At 45.6% G+C, this 26,281-nt stretch overlaps 1 protein-coding gene across 1 annotated transcript; it reads right to left on the bottom strand.

Moving 5' to 3' along the window:
• Window positions 1-316: 316 nt before the first annotated feature.
• Window positions 317-26,154, bottom strand: ATP13A5 (ATPase 13A5). The gene is made up of 30 exons (XM_052685868.1): window positions 25,992-26,154; window positions 22,013-22,186; window positions 20,900-21,046; window positions 20,604-20,674; window positions 20,439-20,519; window positions 19,825-19,894; window positions 18,418-18,552; window positions 16,600-16,672; window positions 15,701-15,832; window positions 14,910-15,080; window positions 14,620-14,777; window positions 14,178-14,366; window positions 13,847-13,908; window positions 12,416-12,419; window positions 12,259-12,342; window positions 11,173-11,329; window positions 9,670-9,787; window positions 9,018-9,142; window positions 8,751-8,914; window positions 7,982-8,104; window positions 7,154-7,233; window positions 6,900-6,942; window positions 6,055-6,164; window positions 4,951-5,047; window positions 4,306-4,378; window positions 3,955-4,129; window positions 3,055-3,245; window positions 2,026-2,114; window positions 1,384-1,464; window positions 317-884 (listed from the first exon to the last, which is right to left on the bottom strand). The coding sequence occupies exons 1-30, from the start codon at window positions 26,052-26,054 to the stop codon at window positions 690-692; spliced, it is 3,435 nt and encodes a 1,144-aa protein (XP_052541828.1). The 5' UTR covers window positions 26,055-26,154; the 3' UTR covers window positions 317-689.
• Window positions 26,155-26,281: the final 127 nt, after the last annotated feature.

Below are 26,281 nucleotides of genomic sequence, written 5' to 3'. Positions count from 1 at the left end.
CTGAGAGCAGCAGTGCCACGTGGCACCCAAGAGAGAACTAAATTTGGGTAAAGAGGCAGCTATTCATTCCCTGGGTGCATATCCCAGCCCAGCTCCAGCCTGCTGCAGTGCTTGAGCTGAAATTTTCCCTGTGCTCAGCACATTGTGTCTGCAAAAACTGGCAGGGGAGGGTGAAGTAAGGACAGCATGTGCACCCTCCCACATTTGAAATTTATTCCAGAATGGAAGAAAACCAGAATTGCCTTTTAAGTGGAATTTTGCTTGGAAGCTGCAGTTTCATTTAATGCAGGATTTTGCAGTTGCTCTTGTGCTCCTTGGTGCAGTCAAGGTTAGGTCACTAATTGGGTCATCAAGCCCCATGGGTGCAGTGACAGGGTTTAGTGGAGCAGTGTCTAAGTGCTGGAGCAGCAGCAGTCATAGCTTCGCTGTGCTCAGTGTTGTTGAGCCTTTGTAGGAGGTGCTGGCAAGGCTGAAGAGCTACCGTTGCCATGGAGCAGAGTCAAAGCTGTTATTTTAGCAGCAAGAGAAAGAATAATCCTCGCCTCTATTCCAGGACACAGCTAGCTTGCCTCTGAATGGAAGGGTTTGTTCAGAGAGCACAGGAATCCAAGCCCAGTGCTTGTGGAGTGACGCAAACAGGACCGGTCAGCGGGGACAAGGCAGCCCTGTGCCCAGCTGCAGGCTCTCACCTAGTCCCTGTGCTCATAGCTGGGGTTAATGTAAACTTCAGCTGTGCTTCTTGCTGCAAAGTCCTTGGTATTCACAGGAGGCCAGTTCGGATCCCTCTGCAGCATCTGCTGCCACTTTCGGTACTGGCTTTTGGACTGATACCCAACACAGGTTTTAATCAGCATCCAGAGGTGCTTGTTCTGCAGGAGAACATCCTGCAGAGTGACACAGCACAGCATTAGTGGGAGGACACCAAAGCCAGCCCCTCTGACATGTGCCAGCCCGATATACATTCAACTCCCTGTGTGAGCCATGGCAATCCTTTTCAGTACAGGTATTGCACTTTCCTCTTGTGGTGAGGGACACTGCATGCTTGCTGCCTTGCAGGCAACAATACCTGCCACTGGATGCAACTCCATGCTCCCACCCAGGGTGGCACAGTCATCTCTGACCCACAAAGCATCATTTGTGTCAGATGTGTGACAGTGCTCACACTCTACAAGCTTAAGACACGTGGGCTAAGTCATTTCTATCAGGTGCTCTATCACGTAGATTTGATTGACACACAGTGACTAATAAGGAAAAAGGAGAAAAAATGAAAAAAAAGCTTAAGGTTTGTGCTTCTGCAGGAAGAACGTGGCTGCTAACAGAGGAAGAAAGTCCTGAACAGATGCCGCTCACTGCTGGGAGCAGAGAGTAAATGAATGCACTCACCTCTGTAAAAAAAGATACACAGAAGGTGACCAGGAGCATCAGTAGGACATAAACTCTCCAGATCACAGGAGTGCAAAGAAACTGTTGGAAAAGACAGGAGCGGCAATTAAGTTTGAGTGCCCTGCCAAGATTTGCATCTGTTCCTAATGACTGGAGAGGCTGACTAATACTTTCTCGATGGCAAGCATGGAGAAGTCCGTAGGCAGTGACAGTAATTCCTCGTCACAGAGATTTGGAGGGGCTGATGCCAGATTCGCCATGGCATGCAGCTGCCTCACATCACCACTGACCCTGAGACAGACACCAGCAGATCAGCATTCAGAGCCCAAATATTCCAGAGAGCTGCAGCCTCCTACATGCAAACCCACACTCTGTGCTGTTGTGTTTTTTTGTTAGGAAGAACAGCTCAGCAAGAAACAAAGCACTTTTTCTTCTGCCCATTGCAGTCTGGAGGGGAGGGCTGCCTCATCAATCAAGCCCTTGTTGAATGGATGATAGAGAAATTTGAAAGAGATGCCCAGGCAACGTCAAACCAGTGAGTTCATTTCTAGTGTGGCCATACCTGTAGCTTGTGCTGTGTGCATAGGTAAAGGTCCAGCAAAACAAAAAATAAATGCATGTTCTGTCTTTGTCTTCACTTACCTGCATGCCACTGTACACAGCATCCATGTCAGCAAGGAAGAGGAAGAGGCAGACGGCGAGCTGGAGGGTCAGAATGGCTGAAAATACATCTGGAGAAACAAGAGCATGGGTGGCCCTGGGAAAGGGGCTTTGGTGGGTGGACTCTTCAGATACACTCATGGCAGTGTAACAAACACTAGTGCTGTATTGCTGCTAGCCTGTACATTTGTAGTGTTATTTGTTGGAGGGGGTGCTGTGCCTAGAAGACCTATGGGATTGAAACCTAGCTGAGCTATTCCCTAGCATCTGTTGCAAACCTCCTTACCTATACTGCTTTTCTCACCCAGGTGATTTGGTATTGCAGAGCAGATTCCTTCTGACATCCCCTCTCTCCTGCAGGAGATCAGGGCTCTGTGAAATGAGTTTGGGACCAGCCTATTGCCAAAAAAACTAGCGAAATCAGCTCTGCCAAGGTTAAGCAAGATCCTGCTCTCTCATCCGTGAGTAAAAAGCTGCAATTGCAAAGGAGCTATCAGTCAGCTGGAGGGTGGTAGAGGTAAATCATCTCTGCAAATCTCAAATAGAGAAGGAAAGGTTATTGTGAGAGGATTTTAACAGTGATATTATTACAGGCTTTTCTCTCTCATCTCTAGGAATGGAAGTCAGGCAAAGTAAAACTGAATCTCAAAGGAACTCTATTTCATGTGTGGATTTTGAAACAAATACATCTGATCCTTGCACACTGTGTTCTCAGTAATACACAGTTCTGCACTATGTGCAGTACATCATCTTCTGAAAAGCATCTATTTTCCAAAACACAGTTTTCTTTTTCAGCTCTGCTGCTCCTTTTTGCTAGAGGGAAACTAACTTAGGCAGTGTTCACTGAGATTCTTTAAGGAGGGAAGCAAGGAGCACATAACAATTACATCACGTGCCAGTCACTGGTGTGGGTACAGAAAAAGCCACATCGTTCTTTGCCTTCTCTTCTGCCAGGAAGATTTTGAGGCAGAAAGGGAGTGTACAGAGCACATGTGTTCCAGCTCTACTCACAATTGGTGTAGATGGGCTTGCGGAAGGGTTTTCCCTTGGAAAAGACAAAGGCCACAATGATGCAGTTGATGGAGGACAGCGGCCACAATGTTGTGTCTTCATAGCTGAGGACAGTGCTCTGGGCACTGCTGCTGGTGCTGTTTTCCCCTGGGCCAGTGGGGAGCAAGGTGTGGTTCCTGAGTGAACAGTGTCTGCAAAGTAACAATCGTCATCTTGTTCCCGCCTTCTGCAAGAGTGAGCTGCAACAACAACCCTTTCTCCTTTCCTACCCGCAGTAACCAGATATCACTGACAGCAATAAAAAACACAGTAAATAGATATTATGTATACATATACGTAGCTGAAAGTCACAGCTTGAAGCAGTGATTGAGCATCTGGTGGGAAGGCAGGGCCAACCCAAGGAGCTCAGGTGCATGCAATGTACCTGAGTGGCCAGAAGAGATGGAGCCAGGATGCACCCCTTCCCAGACCTCATTTAAGGGTTGGCAGCAAAGGCAAGAAGATCTTGCTGGAGAACCCTGCCTACCTGAGGCCTTCTAAAGGTAAGGAGGTTCTTTGTTTTGTTTCCATGCCCACAGCTGCCACATTTGAACTGCTCCTCCCTTGCTACAGCCTAGGACTTTGTTGTTATGGTGTTATCGTTGTGCTTTCTAACATGTTACCATGTATTTCTTAGAAAGTTGCTTAGCTATTGCTGTGTGCCACATCTCAGCCCCCAGCTAGGCAGCGACAGCAATACTCAATGTACAGTAGTGAGGAGCAGGCCCAGTTCCTTGCACATTGCTCCAGAAACTCTGGCTTTGTGGCACATTCATGTGCTGGCCTGGTCTTGCTGACAGCTGCAGTGTACCCCATAACCAGAGATGTGTTCTGGGGGTCCTGGCGAAGAGAGGGACTCACCTCCAGCTGGCCAGCGCTACATACCAGGGCTGCTGCTTCACTAGGAGGAAGCCACAGGTCTGCATGGCTATGGTAAAGCACACGTTGAGGACAATAGAAAGCAGCAAAGGGGGGGAGATGAGCTGGCCAGGAGGGCGATAGGGTGCTAGCTTTGGGTAGGCTTCAGTCAGACTCACTGGAGAGAAAGCAGAGAGATTTGTAGTCAGTGGCCAAGGGATTGCTCTGCCACCAGTGGTTACAGTTACTGATGGCAGAACTTGGCTCCTTGCTTTAATATTTGCTGAGAAATGAAGTTGGCTATTTACACTCATGCTTTCAAACAAACACAGGGGCTTTTACCACACTGCTTACTTGTTAGGCAGACTAGGAGAGTAATGACCACATCTTGCATCAAATACTGGTAATTCCCAAAGATTTGCAGCTGCTGAAATAAAAACAAAGAAGGCACCACCTGACTACCAACATCTGTTTGGGGTTACAAAATACTGCCCCATACTACCTCAGAGCAGCAGCATCTGGATGCACCCATAGGTGCAGAGTGAGCCTAGCTGAGTGCCACCCAGCCTGTTGCAACTCAAAATGCTTAAGAGTGACCCAGTAGCAGGTGAATGTTTTTCCACCTTTATTCCGCAGATGCCATTCCCTGTAGAGTACTCAAATCAGGTCAGTTGTAGCCCCCAGTAATGGCAGGCATGGCTGGAGTTCCACATTATGCCCAGCTTTGAACTTATGTGAGTCATGGGGACACAGACACAGCTGGTGCACCCAAATTAATGGCTGCAAAAGCAAGGTTATGTCATTGTCATTTGATTCAACTATCCTGATATTAACTGAAATGCTTAACTGACTAATCATTTTATAGGTTATCCAACTTTTCACATGTTTGTGATTCCCTGAAGATGCAGATGCTGTTTTGTCCCTATTGAGTAATACAACTAAAGACAAAAGCCCACATGAGCACAGCTTGCCAGAGCAAGGTGGGCATTATACACTTACCCAGAACAGCAGAGCAGTGCCAACAAACTGTATCAGGCCATACAGGGTCAGATATTTAACCACAGCAAAGGAAGCCACCAAAGCAGCTCGACCTTCCCTGCTCAAAACACAAAACAAAGCTGAAACTGCCCTCTTACCACAGCAGGAGGTGTGCCATCCTGATGTTGCAGTGCTGCAGGTTGCTACTACTTCTAAGCAGAGTAAATCCTTTGGTTAAGACTCTTAGAGAAGAATGGAAGATAGTTTAAATTCCATAGATGTATTTTGGCCTTAAGATACTGCAGAGCCACTTAGCTACCCCTCATCTGCAATGTTTTGTTTCCTCATGTTTATTCTGCTGCTATGATTTTAATACCTGGCTTAAGCTGCTGTTGTTTTTTCTTTGCAGATTTGCTCAGCAGTTCTGGGAATCAAGTGCACTGCCACACAAAATCATCTTTGCATACATTTGGCTAAATGGCATTATTTCTGGCTGTTCAGTGACTACATACAGCACTTGGATATGAAATTTGTCAGTAGGTACTGACAAGCAAATCTGTTCTGTGTTAACCATTATACCTGCCTTTTCATGGAACTGTACTTCTGTACCTGCAGTCATAGAATCATTAAGGTTGGAAAAGACAACTAAGATCATCTAGTCTGACCCCATCCCAGCATGTCCACTGACCGTGCCCTCAGTGTCACAGTTCCAGAAACAGTGACCCCCACCATCTCCCTGGGCAGCCTGTGCCAATGCCCAGCCACTCTTTCTTTTCTATTATCCAACCTAAACCTCCTCTGGCACACCTTGAAGCCGTTCCCTCTTGTCCTCCTACCTGTTCCAAAAGTATCAGTCCCTATGTGCAACTGAATTTATGGATTTTATGTAGTTACTGAGAAATTAAGTTTGATTTATCAGCATATTTGAGGGTAGTGCGTACACAGCTATACATAAATATATGTATATATGTGCAGCTGGCCATAAACAAACACAAACAACCTGTTTCCTTTGCCAAGCTCCCCAGGATCCCTGTGCACTGCTGTGCATCTCACACTCATGACCCCATGCACTGAACTTGGTGCAGGCATTGCCCTGAGCCCAATGCAGGGCAGCAGCCAACCAACCTGATCAGCTCTGGCACACACTGGATGTTGGGGATCTGCGAGGTGAAAGGCGAAGCCACTGATGCCTCCTGCTCAGACAGCGATATCCCAGCATGGGCCACCTTCAAAGCCTGAAACCCACAGGAGCAGGAAGCTGGAGAGGCACACATCCACCCTTCCCACTGCATTTAGTGGTGCTTTACATGTTTTCAAGTGTGCTTTGTCATTGATGTTCCCTTATTCTGTGGCCCAGCTGATCTCATTTTTCAGATATCTTTCCTCCTCTAGAGCTTAAATATTTCTTTTGTTCATTTAATCCCATTGTGCCTATTTACAGTTCTCTGAACTACCCTGCTCTGTCTCCCACAAACCCTGTTGGGGTTTGTGCATACCTCTCCTGTTGAACAACTGCCAAACTACTTAAATCAGCATGTTCTCCTTGTTCCACTCCTTTTCATCTCCTGATCATATTTCTTTTATTTCTTATGAGGTCCATGTGAGCCAGCCCTTTCCCCTCTGGCCTAGCACTAAGGAACAGGTTGTAGATGGCTTACACCAAACCAGCTAATGCTGTTACAAAATCATATTATGATAACACATTTATTGTAGCAATGTAATAGACAACGTAATAATGATTTTAAGCATTAAGGTCCTCAAATTTGCATTTGAACAAATATGTAAGAAGTAGTGTACCTGTTCTTATTTCTAGGGGAAAGATGCACATAGGTAATGTCTAACAGCATTCTGACTGAGCACACGTATGTGCTAGCTTGGGAAATGCTTGTGGAGTGCCAGGAAATATCTTGCCTCTTTACCCTATAGGTTGAAAGGAGTGATAAGAAGGAGGGAGATTTGCTCCTACGTACCCCACAGTCGTTAGCTCCGTCACCACACATACCCACGTAGTAACTGGTTGAGAGAAGGGAAGGAGAACAGTGATGAAAGGAGTGAAAATTTGGGGGGAAGGATGGTCACTGTATTTTGGAGTCTGTCTGTGATTTTATCTCAGCTCCATTTCACAGAGCCTTCAGTGCAGCCACAGCAGGTGCAAGGAGGGTTGGATGGAGCTGCATGCATCTTTCTTTGCTTGGGTTCAAGAAGAAAGGGAACAGAACCTTACTTGAGTTTTTGAAGCTCTTCAACAAGGCTGGATTTTTGGCCAGGAGACATCCTAGCAAAGACAGTTGCATTCAGAAGAATCTGCAGGACAGAGCAAGGAGCAGCTTTGAGGTGAGTGTTCATGCCCCGTGGAGGCAAGGTCAGGATCCCTGATGGCACAAACCTCTAATGCTGTCTCCCAGCCCTGACAGTAATTTAATTGCCCTTAGGATCAGAGTTCAGCTAAAGTCAACTTTATCCTGCTCTGACTTCTGTCTTGCCTTTCTGTGGCAGACCAGCATCACCATGTACAGCCTTGGAGCAATAAGGTGTCCCATGACATTCCCTGTTGCAGCACAGATGGTGCTGCTGGTGACAGTGGCAATAATACTGCTCACATTAAGGGTTTTCCAACATGAAATTCTGTCCAGAGAAATCTCTCTCCCAGCAGCAGCTATTTTGTGAGAGGTTGACAGGAGCTGAAGGCTGCTAAATGCAGATATTTCATGCTCCTTCTGCCACTGCTGAGCAGGAGACATTGCTAGTTCTGGCATTAGTAGGTGGGAATGGGGCTGCTGTTTTTAATTAAATCGAAGTAGAGGAGGTGACCACAGGGTCATTCCACCATGGCATGGTCTTTGCACACCTCAGCCGCCCTGGTCACCTGAAGTCTCTCAGCTGCTGACAGCAAGCTGCTCGGTCTAACCCTGAACTGAGAGGCTTCTGAGTCATCAGAAATGACAGCACTTCAGGTACTGACACGTACTAACACCTTTCCCCAGCTGGAACAATACTGTCATTTACATAAAGCAGGGGCGGTGAGTAAGTGCTTTGTTTCCTCTGCACTTACTTTTGGCAGCAAGCTGTAGAAGTGCTTTACAAGAACCTGGTAGGACTTCCCATTCATTGCAAAATGGTAGTGGCAGCCTTCTCCTTCCAAGGTGATCTTTTCCTGGGCATGGGCACACACCTCCTAGAAACAAGACAGCATTTATCCTCAGACAGAAGATCATGACACCTTGAAGCCTTGTCCCCAGGACAGGCCCATCTCTGGAGCTGACAGGCAGCCATGGTGGTGCCACCAGCTCTCAGCCAGGGCAGCATGCCTGCCATTGGGCAGAATGTTCCCTTCTACTTTACATCCATCTCTGCTGCGGACCCACACCACATTTCAGCCTCCCATGAGAGAGACAGGCATGTAGCATCCTTTCCTGGGACTTCAGGCCTGGCAATACTGAATTTTCTAGCTTTGTTCTCATGTGTCACTGATACCTGTTAGGCATAGCTGGCTCATTTAGACACTGAAGTTTGGTCCAGCAAACATTCTCGCAGACAAGTATTTCTAAATGCATTAATTAGGTACACATCAAGCATGAGATCTGCAGAGCATTGCCAGTTATACATGCAGTCCTGAGTAAAAAGCCACTATATTAGTTATTTCTTCCTTGTAGATGGATGATATATACTCTGTATACCCTGGCTAGATAGGAACCCACCCGATGCTCCTCTGAGCGCTTCAAAATCTGTAGTGAGAGCCCAAACCTAAAAAACAGTTATTAGACATCAGTGCTTTGCTAATTCACCCTGGCACCCAACAGCCTTCCCTTGGCTGTGCTCACGTTGGGAGCAGCTGCACTTGTTTTGCTGCCTTCTGCCAGCCGCCAGGCAATGGAAGCTGGAGCAGAGCCCTCTGGTTCACTGGCTTCAACGATGATGACTTTGCTGTCCTCATGAATCATATGTGCATTCCTGGCCACCGTGACTGCTGTCTGAAGGTTGTCCCCTGCCAATGGTACCACAGAGGTTGGCTCCCTGAGTCCTCCCTCCATCATGGGGCTGCTGTAGGAGCGAGCTGCTCCCATCTGCCATGGCTGCGGGGGGTTCACCTGTGACCATGATGCTCCTGATGCGGGCAGCAGCCAGCTCTCGCAGCACAGGTTTTGTCTCTGGTTTCAGGCGGTTCTCCATCACCAGGAGGCCCAGAAACTCCAGCCCAGACTCCACCTCCTCTCTTGGGAGAAGGAAAGAAACATGGTTGTGCTTCCCAGGAACAAAGCTCTCCAGTGGTTGTATTGCTGGGAAAGCCGTGCTCATCTAGAAACATGTTCACTCTAACATGAAGCACAACTGGCATGAGCTTGCACTGCTCAACAAATGTCCACATTTCAGCTGCCAGCCCTTGCTATGCTGTCTCCTAGAAGGACCTGCACAGCCAAGGTGAATGCAGAGAGTGGCAGGCTCAGGCTGACTGAAACCCCCATTCAGCATAGTTTTCTATCACAGTCCTAATCCACCCTTTTGAAGCACAATTACCAGCTTGAAAGATTCAGCTCGGTGAGCCTTGCAAGAGCAGTAGTTAATTGCAAGGCAATTAACAGCATAATCAGCATCTGCTGAGAGGAAGGCATGATGGGGTTCAGCTTCCCCACGCACATCTTCGAGCAGGAGAGAATGGGAAGGGCTGGGCTGAGCTGAGCCAGGCCAAACCATCAGGGAGAGAAGTGACAGTGGTGCTCACGGCTATTCAGCACTGCTTACCTCTCCAGGTCACCCACATCTACATCCTCTGGGAGGCTCAACACTTTATGAGCCAGGGCGATGACTCTGAAGCCTTGGCTTGTGTATGTCTTAAGCTCCTCCAAGAAATCAGATGGGACTGTTTACAGGATAGAAAGTTATGTAGTTAGAATGTTCCATTCTTGCTGATTGCTCCTCTGAGGTTAAAGTCTCTCCTGTGACACACTTTATAGCCTTTCAATAGCCTTTCAGTACTGTGCCTTCTCATACAGGTCAGTTGGTTTGTACAATGGCTGTGCAACTGACTGATCCATGAGTCTATTTCATACTTTTAAAATGCATGTTAAGGTGCAGGTATGCACAGTGCATTACTAAGCAGAGAACAAATGAGTGTTTCCATAGCTCTGGCCTGATCTTTTCTGCATACGTGCTGAGTGATGCTCAGAAAGTTGTTTTTATGTTTATGCCTTAGTGAGAAAATTCTCCCAATATCCTGAATTTTCAATTTTGATTGTTCCAGTGGCTCTAAAACAAAGGGTTCCTTTTCACTTCACAGTATTTTGTAATCACTACATACTGACATCATAGCTTTACAGTGTGGAACCCTATTATTTATTAAGCTGTAATCAATAGAGAAACAATCAAGACTGAATGAGAGGAACCATTTAGAAACCTGAGAAAGTGGAACAACTTTTTAAAAGATATTTTTCTTACTGACATGGAATTGTTTGGCAGTTTGTGTCATTAGGTCTTTAAACTGAATCTTTCCGTTGTCCCTCAAAACTATTTTCACCTGTTCTCAGCTCGCTGCCATCTCAAATAGCAAACCACAGAGACCACTGCTCCTGCACAGCTGGCACCCTTCCAAAATGCTCAGTGAATACGACCTGGGTTTCAAGTTTGCAGGCAAATTTGAGAACAGGCCTATTACATTGCTCTCACACAAAAGAAAAGCTGATGTTTACTTGCAGAGAGAGGACAGAAGCCTTGGCTTGAGTGTTAATAGCAATTATCCTTAATAACAGTAATTTGCATGTCCACAGCAAGTTACCCATTGATGAGATTTAAAGCGTATGTAAGCTGGGTCAGTAAATAAATACTGAATTTACAGGTCAATAAATTAACAGAAAATTTAAGAACTCATGCAGCATAACAGAGTGGCTGTGACACACGCAATTACCACCACCCCACACCTACCCTGAGTGTTCTGACATATCAACATTATTTACAAGCTGTATCTTCAGCTGATGTACACTGGCTAAGTGATGTACAGTGGCCAAACCACAGGCTGTGCATCTCTCCCTGCTGGGCTGCGTGCATCCTAACATACACACAAGCAATGAAAGCTTATTTGTGCTTTTAACTAATGACACTTCTGCACAAGGCCAAGACTTGTTTGTAGGAGGAATCGTATACATGCAGTTGCAGAGTGAGTGCTGCAAATCTTTCAGGATTACAGTTCAAGGTCTGCTTTGGATTAAGTTCTAATAAATGCTAGAAAGCTTCCCTCCCCCACATCTGTACCGGTTTCTTGTCTGCAAAAGCTGGACACTGTCTCTGGTGCTCCTTTCATGTACAGGTCGTACTGCTCCTCTCCGATCTTCTGTGAAACAACAGACATCCTCTGCAGCCCAGAGGAAAATGGGAATTGATGTAGGATTGCAATTCCTTCCACGGGAGCCTGGGAGAGGTCAGGAAAGAGAGATGTTGCTTAGGGATTTGATTCATGGATTACACAAAGTAAATCCATCCTGAGCTTCAGCTCATCTGAGCCTTTCTGGCTTAGGAGATTTATTATTGATAGGAGAATATTTCAGTGTCTTTTGACTATGTTATCAGATCAGTGTTGATAAGTGTAGGAGTCACAGTTTCAAAAACAGTGACTTCCTAGCATACTTCCTGGGAACTGCGGTGCTTTCCTCAGTATTCAATTTTTCAGGCTTTGTCCCAGGCTTTTTCTTAGCAATTACATCCTGATGCAATATTCCTGGAGTTACAGGCAGGGGAACTGAAAATTGATGTTACAGTGACATTGTCAAGGGAACAGAGCAATGTGAGAAACAAGATTGATTTCCTTGTTGCCACAGCACCATCTTCCTGGTGATGCTCACAGAAATCAATCTCCTTTCTCTGGGAAGAAGCTGGCTGGCTCAGCATTTGGGCTGGAAACATAACAATTTTCAACCATCAAAATGCAGAGCTGCTGCCTTTTGAGAGGGGGAAGGAAGCAAACAACTCTGCTTTGGGTTGAGGCTGGTAAACCTATCAGTGGCTCTACACAACCATTACCAGCTGGACTTACTGTCCACACTCCTGTCTGTTGTGTCATGACCTTATAGTGCATCTTCTTGCAGGTGTGTTCCTGCTTTAGACTTTTATCCAGTTTGCAAGATTTCTTTGCACTGGTTTTCACTTAGACCACTCATCCAGCTTTTGTGGTCTAAGCTCCCAAGAGGTTTGTTTGCAGGGAAGGTGCAACATAAGACCAAGACTGAGGGAAGGGCACTTTGCAGCCTATAACCCAGCAAATTAACAGTGCATGTGCAAGAATCTTCACAAGCTGCAGGTTGAAAGCACAGCATATTCATCCCCAGAAAGAGCCCGACTCACACTGCTGGCATTCGGCCCCGGTCTAACGATGCAGGCAGCAATAGCACCAGCTGTGTTCCGAGCTGTGCTGGACTCTTCTATCTCCTGTACAGGGAAAAGCATTAATTCTAATGGTGCTTTTTTTTTTTTTTTTTTTTTTTTTTTTCTGGTGTCATACCTGACTGTTAAAAGCAGAGGCAGCAGCATATGGGAGAATTTCCCCCTTGCTGTTGGCACACAGCTAGAGCAGTATTTTGTTACAATCTTGGGGTCTTTCTAGCCATCACAACTGGCAGCCTCCCTGCAATCTTGTCCTTAATAGAAGTCCACAGAGCCCTCCATCTTTTGACTTGATGAGAGTAAAAAACCTGTGTCAAATTTTGTTGTTTCTCTAACTTCAAGTTCCACATCAATCTAATGCCATACAGCGTCAAGAAAGAGAAATAGTCCCTATCTAACTGGATTTGTCTTTCTATCTACAGCTTCAAAAGACTTCATGCAGGAGCAGGGTGGAGAGTTTGGGTGTAGGATGCTTTAGCCCTCCAGCTCTACTACTTCACATGCTGCCAAGGCTCATTTGCTGTCATCATCCTCCTTCTGCCGTTGTGCAGCTCCTCTTCTGCCTGTCCTTCCACAGCAGCAAACACCAGCCTGGTGCCTTCCTGCAGTGCTGCTGCAAAGCTACCATCTGTTTTATTTATTGACTCAACTCTCTCGAGTAAAAGGCTGAAGAAGAAAGGGATGATGTGGCAGTTGACTGCAGTGATCCCAGAGCTCTTACAGGCTGCATTTGCAAGAAGAGTCACTACTTTCCTTCTGGTGCATCCTCCCATCCTGCTCCCACCAGCACAACATTCCTCATCCCCACAGATGTGCCATGGGCTCAGCCCCTTGTCCCCTTCCAAGCTCTCAGATTTGCTGTTCATCCAGCCCAAGGCTTCTCCATTGGGATACATCCCTTTGCTCATCAGAGAAAACAGCTCTCAGCATGTGGGCACAGAAACATGCCTGCACACATCCCTAGAGACATATATTTGGGCTTGACCTTTAATAGCATAATTCTGGATGTAGTCAAGTTTAATATTTACATACTGGATATCTCTTGATGTTTTCATTGCTCCTTGGGCTTGAATTTGAGATGGAACCTGCCACAGGTGGGAGGCAGTCTGTAAGGACACCTAGGCTCAGCAGGTCTGATCTGTGCTTTCATGGATTTTTGCAATGTTTACAGAAGATAGGTGAGATTTGACAGGCACTGAAGCTGGCAACACTTAATTTCAACAGAGGGAGCATTATCCTAACACTTAAAGGATGAAAGGTTTATTGAACAGATTAGGAATATTTATTGAACTATGCTGTGAATGACATAATCGGAAAGCTCTGTGCATATTCTCTAAATCCCCATAGAGTAATTAAAAGCACTCCCACTGCTGCTGGCTTCTGGGCTGTGTGTTTGCTTTGAATTAGCAGCCACGCTGACAGCTATGATGGCCAGCCTATTTCCTTGAGGGAAAATGAGCTGAGCAGGAATACCAGCCCTGATAACCTGAATTTGGGCCAGTACATCCACAGTGGGGAAGAGTTATCACTGCAGGAAATCTTTCCTTACCGGCTTCCCTCAGAAGGGAGGATGCCCCACAGGTCCAGTCCATCTTCTGTCAGCGTGCCTGTCTAAATTGAGATAAATACCTGTTATCCTGCTCACCCCTTCCCCTGTGAGGCCCCAGAGCTCCTTTATGGGCAGAGCAAAGAAAGCCTCCTGCCTGCATTGCCACCCTGCCCCATAGGCACCTGTAGAGGATGTTATCCTGGGAGTGGATTAGAGGAGATGGAATGGAAATAAATTAAATAAAAAATAAAATAGAAAAGTAAAACCATAAAATAACCACCATGTCCCCAGCAGCCTCCAGCATCTGTCACTGCCCCAGGAAGTGTCTTACTTTGTCAAAGCAGACCAGGTTGATTTGCCCGCAGATATTAATCCTCTGTGGAGTGATGCAGAAAATCTTCTTTTTCTTCAGCCTCCTTTGAGCATAGACGATGCCTGTGGTCAGGGCAGCAGGGATGGCGGGAGGCACAGCCACAGTGAGGAGGAGGAGGGCCATGGCCACGACGTCTGCCACTGGCTTCTGCAAATAGCCAGAACAACAGGTTGGTGGGGTGGGAAATGCCTGTTTCTCTGGGAACTGATCCTCCTGATGTGGTGCAATGCACCTAAGCTCTGACCATAGGAATGATGGATTTATTCATCCTGGTTCAGCCCCCAGCACCTCACTCCTGGCATCAGAAGACTGGATTACAGGATTGGATAATATTCTAATGACCACGGACAACTGAAGTCTTGGAGTTGGCCTGAAACCTGGAGGCATGCCCTGTACTTACTTTGTGGTATGTGAACACACAAACGGTGTATATCAATCCCAACACGCCAATGGCAGAGAGGCCTACAATGAACTTGAAGGCATCTCGGTAGAGCTGGAAGTTCAGAGGTTTGGGATAGAGGATGGATCTCACCAAGTCACCTTTAGCAGTGTTGAACCCTGTGTGAAGATACGACCCTCAGGTTGTGGAGATGACCAAAGAGTGAGGCAGTAAGAGAGCTCTGTGAGAAACGGGAAGCCTCTTTGGAGGCCACTTCTGCCATTTTCTTACCAGTTTAGGGATAGACGTACCAGTTTGCAGCACCACAGCCCGCGCCGGCCCTCTGCCGGATGACTTTGCCTGAATAACTTCAGTCCCGCAGAAGAGGACGTGTCTCCGGTAGTCCTCCATGCTGTGGGCTTTCCAGGGTTCCAGGCTCTCCGTCAAAGGCAACAGGGTTTTCATAACTGGAATGCTCTCACCTGAGAAGAGCAGCATGTGCTTTGTTTAAAAGGGATCTAAAGGTCTTAGACTGTGTTTGTGTTAAATAATGACAGTGCCCTTTTGGTGCTTAAGCTTGCCTGACTAATTAACTAGCTTATGTCCTTACATATGTGGATTTATGGCGACAGCCACTGCAGTTTTCATTTCAGAGCATATCAGATGGCTTCTCTGAGCATTTTCTGTCAGTGGGCATGGGTCAAATTTTGCCCTGACCCAAGTTCATGCCTTGTAGTGGCTCAATGTTAGCCATGGCACTGACCCCCATGCTCATACACCACCTGCTGAGCTGAGCTGTTGCAAGATTAGAATCCAAAAACTAAAAAAAAAACATATTCAATGAATTTGAATATTTGCACTTTCTACTCCTGACAGTATATTAATCCTACTTGGTTCTCATGTGGATTTGAAATGTGTATTATACAATGGTAATGTTCAAAAGCCCAAGATAACTGTGAATTATTCAAGCCACAGTTATCCCACCTCCTGCTGCAAACTATTCTAAATAAATAGTAAAAAATTTGCTGTCAGAACAGACAGAGACATCGCCCTGGCAGAGAACCTGCACAGGGCATTAGCATTCCTAACTCCAAGGCAGTACCTGTGAGCATCCCTTCATTCACAATGCAACTTCCATCAATCAGGACAGCATCACATGGGAGAGAGAGCTTTTTTCCATCTAAAAGAAAAACATCTCCTGGGACTAAGTAACGAGATTCCAGTTCTTTGAAACCTGCAGAAAAATGTGAAAATGAACTTAACTTGTGCATAAGTTCCAAGCCATAAAAAAAAAAAAAAAAAAATTCAGGCACATGTAGCATCACTAAATTTCTCCACTGCCTGATCTAAAGCCAGTGCCTCTTAGAAACATATTGGCCTAAAAACAATCGTGAAAAGTTTGGCCCTTCCCTAAGCATTTGCCTCCAGGTGGCTGTCTGCAGTATTATTGGTTTAGTGTCCATAAAATGCTGACCAAGGCCTTACATCCATCACCATCCCAATGACTGCACATCTCAATGTCTTTGGGAGGCAAAAATAGCTGTATTTCCTATTCTATGGACAAGGAAGTGCATACCTCAGTTAAACATACATCTAGACTCCTGAAAACTTGCTCACAAGCTACTTTACAAGATTGTGAAAGTAGTTTATAGCAGAGCAGGGAAACAGATCTCTGGAGACCAGAGTTGTTATCTGATTGCTTGTTTGGGAAATTGAGTTTTCCAAGCTGTTTCCAGCCCTTAACACAAATTAGTGGGTTCACCTGTTTCATTACAGATGCTGCAGATACTGATGACAATGACACAGATGCATCATTACTGCACTGCACAGGCCTTAGCTCACTCCTCTTGCTGCCCTGCCCCGCTCATCTCCCTCCACCCCATTCTCACCACAGCACATTTTGGCTGTGGAAATCAACAGGAGCTGTGCAATTCCAGATACATTTCAACACAGCAGTTAATTACACAGGCTAGTGAGGAAAACGAGACAGAGATGACTCACCTTCATTCTTTGTGCAGACTGTAACCTGGACTTTGTTGTGCTCCTCAACGAGGTCATGCAGCTTGGTAGACTGCTGTTGGTGGGAAAAAGATTGCAATGTTGAAACACCAACATTCAAGCTGAGCAGCATGTTACAAGCCAGTGACCAAGCTAATATCAGAGAAACTGAGTTCCACCGAGTCATCCAGGGGAGCTTTCACACCTCTCCTTAGCAGTCAGGATGCTGGATCAAAACTTTTTCTATTTTTTTGCAATGTAATTCAGGCTATTGCATACCCTGAGATAATGATGAAGTCAACTGTCATTGCAAGGCTCCTAGAGAGAAAGCACAATCTTGATTTAGAAAGTTGCCACTGGAAAAATGTTAACCCAAGAGTGGATTTCATTAGTTTTTATGAGAGTGTCAAACCAATTTGAAGAATATTCAGAGGCCCCAAGCATTCTTCCTAATGTAATTCTTCCTGTCAAAGTTACCAGTCACACAGTAAAACCAGCCTTGCAAAAAAATCTGAACACACCATACCTGGTGCTCTGCTACACAAGAGCACAGCACTTTCACTTTAAGGATACAGGTGCTCTTACAGCTATGTGAGTGCTCATTCAACACAGGAGTTCTATTTACTCTACATAACACACACAGATTTAGTCGGAGATTAGAAATACAGGGTTCATGGCCAATACACCTGCACTGGTAGGAGCCCCAGCTATTCACAAGAAGTTCTCTGAGAGCAGTGTGAGGGTGGAATAAGGCAAATAAAATCATGCCCTTGGCAGAGGGCTGTGTGGAGTGCCATGTGAGCACAGCACTGAACGTACTGTACAGAGGGAAAATCACCTCCTTGCTCTGGCTGGCTGTAGAGATTCTGATACAAGCCAGAATGCCATTGACCTTCTTGGCCACCTGGGCACACTGCTGGATCATGTTCAGCTAGCTGTTATCTGCAACTCCCAGATGCTTTTTTCTCTATGCAGCTTTCCAGCCACTCTGCCCCAAGACTGTAGAGATGCACGTGGTTGTTGTGATCAAAGTACAGGACCTGACACATGGTCTTGTTGAACTTTATCCCACTGGCTTCAGTCCACTGAGTCAGCCTGTCCAGATCCCTCTGTAGGGCCTTCCTCACCTAAGGTAGATCAATACTCACCCCCAACTTGCTGTCATCTCCAAACCTACTGAGTGTGCACTCAATTCTCTCATACAGATCATCAATCAGACAACATCCGGGGAAAGCCAGTAGTGTCTGCTTGCCAACTGGATCCAACTCCATTCACCACCACTATCTGGGCTCGGCCATCCATCCAGGTTTTCACTCAGCAAAAAAGTGTACCTGTCCAAGCCATGGGCTGCCAGCTTCTCCAGGAGAATACTATTAAATTATGATGGGAACCAGACTCATTGGTACTGGCCGTTTCATTCTTATGAATCCCATGTGTCAAGACTTCAGTCCTCTTTAATTCTTGAGAAGCTCAAGACTACTGGGATTGAACCTTTTAACTCTTCTATTGTAATAAATCTACAGTAACACATCAGAATACAGAGTAATAGAAAATAACCAGAAAGAGCACAGAAAGAGCTGCTTATCACATCCACAGTGAAGTGACTAACAGCATGGTGTGGGAAGTTTTTTACAACAGGGGTGGTGAGGCAATGGAACAGGTTTCCGAGGGAAGTGGTGGATGCCCAATTCCTGGAGATGTTCAGGGTCAGGCTGGATGGGGTTCTGTTCATTGCAGGGCGGTTATAATAGATGGCCTTTAAGGGTCTCTTCCAATTCAAACAATTTCATGATTCTAGTTGGCAGATTGCATGGCACTCACCTGTCTGAGGTCGTACACGGTTAGGCCAACAGAAATGACTGACAGGACTATGATTGCCACTGAGTATTCAATGTAGCCTTGGCTCAACCACAGGGTAAGAGTGAAGGCTTGGAACACATAAAAGGGGTTTAAAATCTGCAAATGCAAACATAGCACCTGTCAGAGAATGGACGTAATGCATAGCAGGAAATGGGGTGTGGGAAGAGGAGAGAACATACCGTTACAATGTCTCCAACACCAACTTAAAGAACTGTTTTCCATCTCAAGGCAATATGCTTTCATACCTCCATCTCTGAACTCACCAGTTTACACATTGTTCACAGTGTTTGTAATTAAAAGCTGTTGCTAACTGGTAATTATGCAGCAGCAACTTTGCTGGCCATTTAAAGTCAGAGTTTAGGAGATTTTCAGTCAGTTTCCCACTGACAAAGGTGACCTTAACATTGCCTATTCTAAGTAATTTCTACACAGAAGACACTATCCAAATATGGGAAAAAAGAGTGAATTGCAGACAATGTATTCAACTCTTTGTAATTTAAGAAAGTGAAGTGGATATAATTATTTTTTTGCAAGGAGGGAAGAATCTAAGGGTCTGTAAGACCATCAGTAATAAGTCTCAGACTACAAGTAAGCTGAAGACTGGGTTTTCTGGGTTTTCTCACACTGCTACACTGCTGGCCACTCCATACAGTGTCAATTTTACAGTACCAATCACCATTCACTTTGAATATGCTAAAACAGGAAACAAGCCACAATGAAGTCCAGCAGAGAACACAGTTTTAGCTCTCTAACTAACAACAAAAGAGTTAGATGAAATTTTCTCAGAGAATTGTCCACTATGTGAAGAGTGACAGACTTTCTGTAGAACTGATATAACAAAAATACCAACTGAAAGAGCTTTCTGCATATGGATTTGAATTGAAATGAATTATTCATCTGACAAATTTGGTCCCTCAATGAAAATTTAATACACTATTCAAGATTCACTAGGACAAAGAGACAGACACTAAATCAGGATGCCAGTCTACAGCTGCTGAAGCTGTATCTGGGCTGGAACACCACCTGCCTGTGAGGACCCCTCTGCCTTCAGGCACTACCATTAATATTTCAAACACGAATCTTCAGCCTTGGATGGAAGTGCAAAGTTCAAATTAAATAAACTTTTGTAGAGCACTGTACTGGAATTCTCTTCAAGATCGTCTCCGGGGGCACTGAAAAGTCAGTGATATCACATCCAACCAATTTCAGGAGCCCTGGAGCTTTTCATGTATTTTGTGCAGCTTCAGACAAACTCTTCCTGAAGTTCAGAAATGTGCTGACCACACTTCTTGGAGACTCATCATTCATAGACAAAGACTCAAAACCATCTCACGACTGTCCCTGCCCATACCAGCCTGACTTACTGACCTCTTTAAAAAGTAACTTCCAAATGGGACGGATTTCAACCTCAATGGCATTAGGCCCACATACCAGCTGCCTGTAGGGAGGGAGAAAAGAGTTCCTGATGCTACAGCTTACTCACACAGATAAGACAGCAGGAAAGACGTGAGCTCAAATAATATTAACACTTACCTAAACAGGTAATTCCTGGGGGCACAGACAATTGAGCAACACAAAGAAATCTGTCAGGAAGCTATTGTACCTGAAAGGGTTTCACCCGGGGGTGGAAGTTTGCTATTTCCATGTTGAAAATATTGTAACCTTGCTGTTAAGCCCCGTGATGAGCTCTCCAGAGATCTTTTAAGGTGATGTTGGCAAAGGCAGATAGCCAAAGCTTGCTGTGCCCTAAAACATGGCTGGAAGTGGTGGGGAAAGCAGCCTTGCATCAGCATCACTCAGAACACAATAAGCTCAGTAAGGTGTGGAGATAATAACTTTTCACCTTTCTGAATGCCACCCATGCAGTTCACACTGCTTTACTAGTACAGTGAGCAACAAGAAGTTCACATAAATTTAAAAGGGAATTTAATAGGTCATACTGTTATAATTAACTCATGCACCTACTCTTATGCAGACAGTACCTGATTTTCCGTTCTTCCCCTGTCAGGCCAGCTCCAAATTTGTGGTGTATGCTGTGACACGTGTTACTGTCTTCCAGTGATCTGGGATAACAGGGAAAAGCTCACACAGGGGACTCCCATGTTGCAAAGGGATTTGTGGATTTGTGGTAAGTTGTCAAAACTCACCCAACTTTCCTGAACTCTTTTACAGAAAGGTCCCAAACATAACGGATTTTCTGTACCTGGATACATCTCACCTGCAAGATTAAACAGCAAAAAATCCTCTTGGCATCCAGGGAAATCCACCTCACCGGGTTATGGAAACATTTCTATACGTTCTATGAGAAAGCTTCAGCTTATTAAAAGAGGACTTGCAGGAGGATGCTGACAGTGCATTTCTGGAAGCCCCTCAATGCTTTGACTCCTGTAGTTCACCCACCATCTTCCTTAGGCCTTTTTTCTCCATTTTGTAGACAACTTACCTTTAACTGTGGCTTCATTATTGCTCTGTTTATAACAGAGTCTGTATCAGCTATGAGAGGACATTCTGAGTAACTACCAACAGGTAGTGCCAAAGTGGACAAATCAATCCAGGTCACCTTCTTCCGGGTGTATTTCTGAAACTCATCCTAGAGAAATAGAGCCCAGTTCAGTGACAACCTGAAATGTTGCCCGTGATAATGTTTCCTGATTCCAAAAAATGCATATGAGACTCCCAGAGAACTACAATCCTGTGGCCTCATTGCAATCACAGTGAATGTCAGTCCATAGCAACAGGGATGCCAGATATCAGTGCTTCAGTACCAAGCAGTAACGCACTTTGAAGTCAAACACACAATCATCTCCGTTTGCTTTGATTTATACTTCAGAGCTATTTCAAAGAAGATGAAATGGAACTAGATGTGCTTCAATAGCTATTGGATGGATCTTCAGTCTATAAACCAGACTAGGGCTAGCTGCATGTAAAAGCCTTCTGAAACACCTCTAGTGTGAACACCGAAACCTCAACATCAGCTACTTAGCTCTACAAATCTCCTATAATGCTGCCACTCATTATAAATCCACAATCAAAAGCAATTCAGTTTTGCTGCTGCAGATGCACTTGTCAGACTGAATTGTCCTTTAATCAGTTTGGCCTTAGCCTAACACGCTACTCGTTTAGTGGTTTGAGTGCATTTGTATAAGGGATATCGTTGCAATATTGAGCATTAAGTGCAGTAAGTATTTGCTCTGATAGAATTGTGTGGGATTTTAATTTACAGAGATGGAGTCTTAGAATATAACCAAAGCCCAAAACCCAGCTCTCCAAAGCCCATTTCCTCAACACTGTCTGATTGATAACTTCTAAGCAGAAAGGTTACTAACAGCCATAGTGTCTGAGAATGTTCCCTTCTTCAAAGGCAGCTGGCTCTACCACAGTGCATAGGGGATGAGAAGAGGCATAGCTGCACTGAAGCTCATCCCTGCCCCTGCATCTTCACACAAAGACAGTGTTACCAACCTGCTGCATTGTGTGGGCAAAGAGAGACAAGCTATTCTATCTGTGAAAACCATCAGTTCTGCCAGTAACAGTAAGGTGTGAAGGTTCAACCTACAGTGGTTCTGAGCAGGATGACGTCTGCTTCTTCCAAGCTGCAGGGGACACAGTTTGCCCACACATCCCATTCTGGTTTCCAGTAGAACAGCAGCAGCAGAACCCCGCAGGACAAGATGTACCCAGTAATGCACAGGGCCCTCCGGCAGCCCTGGGTTTTGTAGCCAAAAGCTTCCTGTCCAGCAAAGAGAAAGTACTCTGAGAACAAGCTTAACCATGCTGTTCAATCATCAGAAAGCCCGAGCTGATTGGAAAGAAAGATTGGCAACTGAGGCCTCCTAACAGCGCAAAGTCATTTTTGTAAATTAGAGCTTGCTGACTGACATAGCATAGTTAAGTACACAGTTTCTGCAAGAAGAATGCTCTCCATTGAGCTGAGCACTGAAATCCACCTTGCAGAAGAGGAACAGTTTCTGCCTCAGGGAAGGAAAATGGCCAAACCCCCGTGCACCTCCTCTCAGCTGTCAGGTACTGCTCCTACTGCCGTGTCATCTTCCACCATGTACAGCACATTTTGAAAACAAGTGCATGAAGGAACTTCTGGCTTTGTACATTCTCTTCTTTTTATTTGCTCCCCACGCCACATCATCTCCCCTACTTACTCTTTCTCTTTGATAGCCCAGTACTCATCTTCTCATAGGTGGAAACATGGACTTGTTGGAGCATGTCCAGAGGAGGGCCACAAAAATGATCCCGGGGATGGAACACCTTCCCTATGAGAACAGGCTGAGATAGCTGAGGCTGTGCAGCCTGGAGAAGAGAAGGGGCCTTTCAGTACCCATAGGAGGCTATAAGAAAGAAGGGGACAGACCCTTTAGCAGGGTCTGTGGTGGTAGGACAAGGGTAAATGGTTTCAAACTAAAAGAGGGGAGATTTATATTGGATAGGAAAAAGTTTTTTATAGTAAGGGTGGTGATGCACTGGCACAGGTTGCCCAGAGAGGTGGTAGATGCCCCATCCCTGGAGACACCCAAGGTCAGGCTGGACGGCACTCTGAGCATCTGATGGAGCTGTGGGTGTCCCTGTTCAGTGCAGAGGGTCCAGATGGCCTTTAAGAGTCTTTTCCAACTCAAACGATTCTGTGATTCTATGATAGCAATGATACCAGTCCTAGTTTGTCCCCTTGAGAAAAACATTAAATTTTTGTACACTTTGGCTTGACTTAAGCTTCCCCACAGGGCTAAGGATAACTTTAATGCCTGTAGTATATCTGGATCCTTCCCTGTGAGCAGGGTGTTTTCTTTGCAATTTCTGCACAGCAAAGCACTCACATCTCCTTCAAAGGAAGCAGTGCCTGGAGTGAAACCCACACTTCCAAGTTCACAGGGAGTCACTTCTCACTTTGGGGTCTTGGCTCCTCAACTGCCATAGAGGCACTGCTCTGAGCAGACAGCAGAGCTCAGCTCAGACAGGACCTGAGCTCTCCTGGGACAGGAGGAGATGTTCCATCCACAGCTGGGCCTAACAGCCCCCAGGTGTGAAAACCCACTGGGCATACCATGACATCCAGCCTGGATATGCCTAATTGACACAGTTTGCCAATTAAAATACACAGCATGATGGGGCAGTGTAAACTGCTATTGACACAGAATTTGAGTGGAGGGAGGAAACAGTGTTTTAAAATGTAAAGAGAATAAAAATGAGGAAGTCTCAGTTCTGAATTATACATGATAGAAATGCCAGAAGGAAGAGTGGTGCTCTACGGGATAGAATATGCAACAAAGCAAAGCTCCTTGACAAGGGCTTGTATCAACAATTATACAGGTTCAACTTCAGGTATAATTTTGAAGTGATTAAAAGGCAGTGGAGTAAGCACCTACTTCGTTTTAAGAGAGCAATTAACTTGATTTATCTGAACTCTGATCACAATCAACATAAACTAAGTTGAAACCAATGCAGTTCAACTGAAATAAAAATAGTCATGCAGCCCTTGTACCAGGTTAGCAAAGCCCATTTCAAAACAGCTCTGCAGCTTTGGAGTTCACAGCCCTGCTGCATGCAAAATATTATTTATTTGGAGGACTCGAAAGTTTAAAGCAATAATCACAGATGTTCTCAGGGCAGGAGGACAAACCAGCCTCTACAGCTAGGGAAATTCATGGTGATCTTTGCTTGTTTCTTTTGTAACAACGGCAGTTTTATAGATAAAATCTGAAGGCAGGTCTGGAAAGCAGGAAGCATGGTGTGGTAACTGGGACCACAATTTGCCCAGAAGGCACTGAGAGGATCAAGTCCTCAGTCCAGGCTTGGGAAGAGCTGCAGTGTGTGCCCCACTGAGCTGGCACTGAGAAACATTTCCCAAGAAGTGCAGTACATGGAGGCAAGGCTGGCTGCTCTAGCAGGCAGGGCAGTGAGAGAACGTTTGACAAAAGCGGTGCCCAGCCCAAGCCAGACAGTCTCTCAAGTGTCATGCTTTGTCAGCAGCCTGTAGGCAGTGCCAGACCCTTCTCTGCCAGCAAGGATGGAAGCCGGATGGGTAGGGAGGTGTCTCTAAAAATGGGTGCAGCTGAGTTGGAGAGCACAGATAAAAGCTGCCTGTGGCAATGGCTAGCTCTACCCACCCTTGCTGGCCCTCCATCCTCACCTGGCAGTTGATATTGCTGCTGCTCCTACACTAACAGAAGCATGCATGTATGCATGCATGAAGGACCACTTCCCCCACAGCAGCAAGGGACACCCTGAAGAACAAAGTAGCTATGAACATGACACAGACAATCACTGGTTGGCTCCTTACCTGCCTCCAGGGCAGATTTTCTGATTTTGTGCTGAATGCAAACAACTTCAACCAGCCTGAAGTCCCTAATCTACAACAAGCTCACATGAGCTGCATGAGCACCAAGCAAAGCCCAACAGGGATTTACCAGAGGCAAGCAGCAGAGCTGCAGCCCCACAGCTATCAGCAGCCCTGCGAGCAATCCTGAGGCAAAAGCACAGTTGTGCAGTGCAGGGTAGGATCTCTCCCACCTGTGTCTGTCCTGAGCACCTGCATTTCATGGAGGAGGCACGTTGCAGTCCCCACTGCTGGTCAAGGGGTGACACGGTGGGCATACTAGAAGCAGAGGACAGAAGAGCCCATCATGGGATGAGTGCATAGCTGTGCTTCCAGTGTATGCATCACACATGCATCTCTAGCACACAATGGATTAACAGGGCTATATTTTACAGATGTGCAGAGACATCTACTTCTGTGCACTGGGAATACCTGAATTCCAGATGGTGTCTCCACAGAGGCTGGAGAAGAAAGCCTTACTCCCACCTTCACTTGGCTCAAAGTAATCAGTCTATGTTGACAGGTACAGGAAGAGTTTCCACATCATTGCATTTGCAAAGCAGCCCCTTAGTATATATAATCAATGATCAATAGTCAATAATCAGTAATAGTCAAAACCAGAAAGAAGATTCGATTAACATTAATTAAAAGCCTTTTTCTCTGTAAATGCTGCCATAAGAGATTGCTCCCATAGGAATTGCAGTAGACTTTGGACACTTGCCCAGCTTTCCTAGACCTGCTAAGCAGCATAGACCCTAACATGTATGGAGAAGAGATTTAACCACTGTTCCAGGGAATGACCCAGGATGAACCTCATTTGTAAGCACCTTTCCCATGACTTGCTTTCTGATTGCCAGGCAAGGAAAAGGCACCTGTAAGTAGAGATCCTTATGGTTAGGGTGGAAAAGATAATGAAATAGAAAAGGAGAAAGGGACACTGCTCTGTGGCTGGATGATTTCTGATGGGCAGTGGTCTTTTCTATGTTTTGTGCTTTTGGACTGAAGTACTACATTCCTCAATTAGTCTTTCCTTAGCCAATATCAATCTCGAAGTCAGCAAGAGGTTCAGAGTTTTGCCTTCTCCAACACTGTGCTGAACCATTCCCAGATAAGGAGCGGAGATGAAGAAGCAGAGGCAGATTCAAAACAAGCATATGGAGAAAGAGGCGCACAAGGAAACCGACCCCCCACACAGCCCCCAACTCCTTACCAGCTCATTTTCTTCATTCTTGTTGAGGAGCACATAATGATCCTTCCAAATCTTTTCCTCCATCTGACAGTGTTGTTTTCAGCCCTGGATGTCCTTGGTGAGGTCATGCAACATCAAGCACAGCTATTGACTTGAACTCAGGGCAGCATTACAGATAGCTCTCCCCATGGTCCTTCCTGCTGCCTTTGAATGTCTCACAATGTGCACAGTTTTTAATACAGTCCCAGAGAGGGAGGAAAATCCAGTCTCACGGGTAAAGCCCTTAAACGCCCAGCTTGTGTAACCCATGC

The sequence above is a fragment of the Tympanuchus pallidicinctus genome, unplaced genomic scaffold, assembly GCF_026119805.1.
Source record: "Tympanuchus pallidicinctus isolate F22 unplaced genomic scaffold, pur_lepc_1.0 scaffold22, whole genome shotgun sequence".
Taxonomy (NCBI): domain Eukaryota; kingdom Metazoa; phylum Chordata; class Aves; order Galliformes; family Phasianidae; genus Tympanuchus; species Tympanuchus pallidicinctus.
This window is presented reverse-complemented; position numbering and strand designations above follow the sequence as displayed.